This window comes from Sarcophilus harrisii, chromosome 3 (genome assembly GCF_902635505.1).
Source record: "Sarcophilus harrisii chromosome 3, mSarHar1.11, whole genome shotgun sequence".
Classification (NCBI taxonomy): domain Eukaryota; kingdom Metazoa; phylum Chordata; class Mammalia; order Dasyuromorphia; family Dasyuridae; genus Sarcophilus; species Sarcophilus harrisii.
Window position 1 is genome coordinate 81,087,197 of NC_045428.1, and position 6,267 is coordinate 81,093,463.

Genomic DNA, 6,267 nt, shown 5'->3' on the forward strand with positions numbered 1-6,267 from the left:
ATATCTGAATTGTGTTTTACAAAATGGGCAATGATGGGAAGGCAAAGCATCACAGGGCAGATGCAAGAACAAGAGCCAAAATACAAGGTCATGAGAACACACCATTTATTGCAGACAGGAGCAAAGGGCAATCCAGTTTGGTCATTCACTGTCCATGGGGATACATATGAGCAGCAAAACTATAAAACTAGGAAGACATAGACATGTGTGACCATGTATTTCAATAAAATTTAAAGTAAATGAGATATATAATGACATTATCATTCTGTATCATAATTAGGCATAAGTTACTGTTGTTTGTCCTTCGAAGAGGACCAGAGACATCAGAAGGCTAGATCTTGACCCATGGATGGACTGGATTTAAGTAAAGTGGAATTGCACAAACTCATAGGTCTCACTCTCTTCCAAAGTCCTCAAAACTTAATGGCAAGACAAAAGTCAGGAGAAGTGGCAATGGCCCAGGATACAAGGACAACACTGGCATCCTCCCTTGCCTTACCAAGGTCCACAGCCCCTGCTCCAGCCTTTGCAACAAGCTTTCTCACCTGCACATTCTACCAGGGAAAGTCTTCCCATACTTGGGGTAGATACCCCACTAACACACCTACAGCCTTGTGATCATCAAGTGCTCTCAATCTGGGTTACAACCTGTCTGCCAAAGCAGTTAGTATGGCTGCTCTGAATGCTTCAGCTTCTTGGGAGTTACAGGTGAGAATCGAGCATAAGGTGGACTGCAAAGGTAAGATGAGGAACACTAAAAAGGGCCTGATGACCCTGCCACTTAGAGGTACTGACTGGTCCTCTCAACACCCAGGCCCAAGTTAAAATAGGGAGCAAAGGGGGAGGTAGGGATCAGACAAGCTTTACCTATACCACAATTTTCTGAGGGAGTTTTTGCTGATCATCCTGATAAAAATTTACTAAGCTTTACCCTCAACTACCCTGTGAAATAGATACTGCTACTATTATTTTTTCCCCTTTATAGGTGATGAAACTGAGGCTACAAAAAGCTACAAACCCAAGATCCAGATCCAAATCTTTCCTGCCAGTTTTTTCATAATAGGGGCAGAACTTTTGGTTTGAAGTCACCCTTAGGAAGGGTTAGAACTAATCACTTTATTAGGGTTGGCAAGCTTCAGCTTGGACAGTGTGTTGCACAAAATGACTTTGGGTCCAAGTTACCCAGTGAGTTATATCCAACTGTACAGGAAAATAAACAGTTTATACTCCCTGACCACTGTTAGGTTTTTTATGGGCAAAAACTGGAATGACAATAGGAAACTGAAGTGTAAAGAGCAGTACTCGATTTTTATCTCTATTAAAGGAGGGGAGGAAGTCACATTATACTCTCTGGGGGAAGAAGGCAAGTGGTATCACATCTATCCAAAAATTTCTAACAATTTCTACTCAAAGTATACCAAAGAAAAACTTAACAAGGGAAAGACAGTCTTTTTTTTTTTTTTTTTTTTTTTTTTAGTATGAATTACTGAGCAGATTATTTTATTCTGGAGTGAAAGCAAAGGGGAGATAAATGAAGTTGAAAAACTTTTTGCAGCATAGTACTTACTACTTGTATGACTTATCCAAGTCGCAAACTCCATGAGCCTCAGTTTTCTCCTATGTATTGATTAAATCCCTCTCTGCTCTAAAAGATGTAAGACTTTATAATGTTAAAGAGGTAGGAAACATCAGATGACAAAAGCAGTTTGGGGCTCACTGAGAAGAGTATGTACAGTTTTGAAGGACCTCCTCCTCTTCTTAAAATGGAAATGGGAGGAGCCTTCCAATAAAAGGCATTTAACTCTCTAGTCACCTTTCATCATGCCACTGGCTTACCTAGAAGCTCCATCTTTCTCCCTGCCACTGTGAACTGACTTTGGGATGACACAGACATTCGAAGACAAATTATATTCTAAAAAACATATCTCATCCTCCAACTCTTTGGAAATTCCAAAACATCTTCACCCAAAATTAGAAAATACAGACTCAATTCTCTCTCAGATTATATTCTCCTCAGTCATTTTCTTCCCTTCATCTCAACTTGTTAATGAAATCTATTCAACTCTATACTGACTGTCCTCTCCTCCCTTCTTTCCTCCTTCACCCCATTTCATGTGAATTCACCCCTCTGCTTGTGTACAAGTGATCCCATTTCATCTCATCTCCAGCAAATTGGCCCTCTATCATCTCCACTCTCTTCCCTTATTTTCAATCTCTCCCTCTCCTTACTCACTCCTTCCACTTCTGCTATTGTCCTACTATCTCTTCTGCCCTTTGGAGCTGAATTCCATAAAACTTTCCACAGTAGGTGCCTCATTTTCTCTTTTAAGCCCTTATCAAAACTTTACAATTCCAACCAAACCACTCTCTGAAGTTACTATTCTCTTAGTTGCTGAACCCAATGGTTTCTTCATCTTCCTTCTACTTGACCTCCTTGCAGCCTCTCCCAGAGAACTGTTCTTGACCACTTCTTCTCTATCCCTTCGCTGTGTCCTGCTCCAAGTCCCTGCCTCTCTGTCCCATTCTTGTGGCACATTAGTTCCCTTGGTAATCTCCATGGGTATCCATGGGCTTAGCTGCCAGATGCAGGCTTGATGATTCTCAAACCCTGCTTCAAACATCCCCAACTACCTTTCTGACCTCAAGAAGTGGATTATGGTGGAGGTCTTAAACTTGACTACCTCTAAAAGAGAACTCATTATCTTTTCCCCTATTTCTGTAGAGGGCAACCTTATGGCCCCACCTCCTCAGAACCCTAGCAGAGCCCTCACCAATTACAAACTGTTGCTAAGGTCTGGAGAGTTCACCTTTAGACCACCACGAAGGCAGGTGCTCCCCATTTCCCATTGGGGTCATTGCTGTAGTTGCTGCCTCAGGTCTCTCCCGAATGCAATCTTTTTTCCATTCAGCCACTGTGTTTTTCCTAAAGCTCAGACCTGATGTCATCTCCCTATTCCAGTCTCTTCTACTCCCAGACAATCTGCTCCAGTGGTTTCCCATTGCCTCCAGAGACAAAGGTAAAATGTTCTGTTTGGCATTCAAAATTCTCCATGTTCTAGCCCCCTCCTCCTTTTCCAGTCTTCTTACACTTTCCTCCCCAAACTTACTCTTCAAGGAAGTGGCACTGGCCTCCTGACTGTTGTATTAACAAGGCCTTCTGTCTCTCAGCTCCTGGCATTTATTTTCTCCAGCTTCCCCTGTGCTGAAATGTTCTCCTTCTCCATCTCTGCCTTCTGGCTTTTCTAGATTCCTTTAAGTCCCACATTCTACACAATGCCTTCCTTCTGTTAATTATTTCTTATTTATCCAATATTTAGCTTGCTCTTGTATAAACTTATTTGTACTTCATCTCCCCCATTAGACTGTAAACTTTTTAAGAGCAGGGACTATTTTTTTTTTTAACCGCCAGCACTTAGCCCGGTGCCTGGCACATAGCGGGCTCTTAATGTTTACCTGATTGACAAAAATTTCTATTTTCAATGTGAAATCCCAGGAAGTAAGATAACAAAAACACACAGGCAGTACAACCAAATAGCTAAAAAGTACCCCTCCCAGTTTCCACTGAACTCTAACAAGGAAGTAACCAGACAACAGTCCAGCCCTTTTCAGACACTACCATTTCAGTCTCTCTAAAGTTCCTCTTCTTTGTACATTTCTATCAACTACTCATATGACAATACCTACACAACCCATGCCTATTGCTGTTCTTTTCCAAGGACAGGTTCCTAACCTGAAAAACAGTAATCTATTAATTGAAAAAAAAAAAACATGTTTCTGAACACTGAAATGTTCTTAAAATAGGAATCTGATGAGTGAACCAAAACAACAATTTCTCAGACACACAGCTTTTATATCCCAAAAACACTCCTACCATCACAAACCCAAATACACTCTGCTATGCTTGATTGAGAATACAGATGTCCCCGTCCTAAACAATTTTAGCCAACGTCTGCTTGGTTTTAAGAAATGCAATTTCTTAAAGCTCCCCCAAAGTCTAAATGTTTTATTTATCTAATATAAAACTATCTTCTTTTACAAATATATCAATAATCCTAGGAAGACAAGAACTACCATTAAAAAAAAACAAAACCCTGCATCTTATCTTCTGCTGACATCAATAAGTAATGAAACGACGTTAGTTCAACGACTTCCAAGCTTTCTAGAATCCCAGAAATGCGTCACCTTTTCTTACACCATAAAGCTTTTAGATGCAAAAAATATTAATTATAAAAGAAACTATTTTTTGAAATCGTTACGAAAAAACTTAAAAAAAAAAAAAAAACCAGGTTCACGGACCCTGATTAAAATCCCTGCCCCACAGGAACTGAAGCTTGCAAGGAGGGAGGGCTGTCTAGCTCTCTGAATTGGATACTGGCTTTTTTTTTTTTTTTTTTGGGGGGGGGGGAGAAGCAACAGGCCCTTAGCCACTTCACTAAACAAAGCCCACCCTTTCGCTTTAGTCCACGTTCCAAGGGTTTCCGTAGCTTTTTTGTGTGTTTGTTTTCCCTAGAAAAGAAAGCACGTTTAACAAACAACGGAGACGCTACTTCCTAAGAGAGACAAACCTCCCGGTTTATTGATAACGAAAATCTGGGGAAGCGGGCGGCACGGGCATGCCCCCTCCCCGCAAACCGGCACATGGTGGCCTCCAGTTCAATGGAACTATTGTCGTTCCCCCCCCCCCCCCAAAAAAAGAAACCGGGGGGATGGGGGTGGGCACGCGGCTAGGATTGGTCGGGGGCGGGGCCAACAGCCGGCGGCCCCCGCCCCCGGAGCAGCACGAGCAAGCCGGAGGCCGCCCCAGCCCCGCCCCCAACGGCCACGGCCGCGCGAGCCCACGCCACCGGGCGCCCGGGGCAGGCTTCATGCTCCACGCTGCGCGCGGGTACTTCCCCGCACGCACGCCCGCCCCGCCCCCGGCCTCCCCGCAGCGCCTCCTCCGGCACCTACCGGCTTTGCAGACCGGAGAGCTGGGGCTCCTCCTCTCCGGGGAACTGCGGCTCTGCTCCGGGGACCGCCTCGGGTGTCGGACCCGGGCAGCTGCAGGGGACGCGCCGGCGTCGCTCGGCAGAAGATGGATGGGAGACGAGCAGGGGGACGAGACGGTTCCCAGGAGCGGCTGCGGGGGCGGGGGCTGAGAGCGGGGAGGGCTGCCCCGCGCGCTCGCGCCCCGCGTGGGGCTGGTGCCCCGCGTGGACGTCGGGGGCGCGCCCGTCTGCGTGGCGACCGTGGGGCTGGCGCGAGCGCTGGGCCCGCCGGCGCCGGCGCGCGTGGGGCTCGTGCTGCGCGAGGAGGTGCGCGGGACGTTGACGCCGCCGCCGCCGCCACCACCTCCTCCTCCTCCTCCACCGCCGCCTCCCGGGGGTCCAGAACCGCCGCCGCCGCCGTTGTTGTTACCCCCGCCGCCGCCGCCGCCGCTCCGCGTGGGGCTGCCATGTTGCTGCTGCTGCTGCTGCTGCTTCAGCTGGAACGGCACAGTGGCCCTCATGGGCTGCAGGCGGCTCCCGGGGGCGCCCCCGGGGCCGGGGCCGGACGCGGTGCCCGCACCTCCGCCGAGAGGGACGGCAGGCGTGGGGGACCCATTGCGCCTCACCCGTTGGGACATGACGCCCCCTCCCTGGGCCGCGCTGCAAGCGCGGGGGGCGGGGAGGCTGCTCCGCGAGGCCCCTGAGGCCGCGGGCCGGGCCCCTTCCAGACGGCAGGAGGCCAGGCAGCCCCCAGTCGGTGCAGCCGCTGCGACCCCCGCTGCTGCCGCCGCTGCTCTTGCCGCCGCAGCTGCTGCTCCCGCTGCTGCTGAAGCTGCTCCCGCGGCGGCGGCGGCGGCTCCTCGCTCCTCATCAACAATAGTGTCTCCGGAGCTGCCCCCGCCCCCCACGGCCGCCGATTGGCGCCGCGTCAGCCGCGCTGGGGCCCCTCGGCCGCGCCGATTGGTCGCCGTGTAGCTTGGGCCGAGGGTCCCGCGGCCTTAAAGAGACCGGGGCATCCTCTCGCAGCCTGTTGGCTGTCGGAGGCAGGCGGGGAGGCCGGGCCCGCCCCTTTTCCTCCTCCCTCCTCCCGCCGTCACCCCGCCCCCCGGAGCCTAGTAGTGCGGGAATGAGTGTATGTGTGAGTGTGTACGCACGCGCCGTGAGCCGCTTCCCCTGGCCGGTGCGGGGGCGCCCGGGCCGGGGTCTGACGGAGACGGTCCGGATGGGAGAGAGTAGGGGGCAAGGGGTGCCGAGAGAAGAGAAATCCGTCTGACTGCCGGGAGCGGGGGCGGGGCCTCCC

The 6,267-nt window shown here is 50.1% G+C and overlaps 1 protein-coding gene across 2 annotated transcripts in view; it reads right to left on the bottom strand.

Moving 5' to 3' along the window:
• FAM117B (family with sequence similarity 117 member B) overlaps positions 1–5,698 on the bottom strand; it is a 101,692-nt gene extending 95,994 nt beyond the window's left edge. Inside the window, exon 1 of one of the 2 annotated variants that reach the window (XM_031958312.1) lies at positions 4,951–5,698. In XM_031958312.1, the coding sequence (XP_031814172.1) occupies positions 4,951–5,605 (655 nt within the window). In that variant the 5' untranslated portion in view covers positions 5,606–5,698. The remainder of the gene's footprint in view (positions 1–4,950) is intronic. The other variant, XM_031958311.1, reaches the window with a different exon arrangement.
• Between the last annotated feature and the right edge of the window lie 569 nt (positions 5,699–6,267).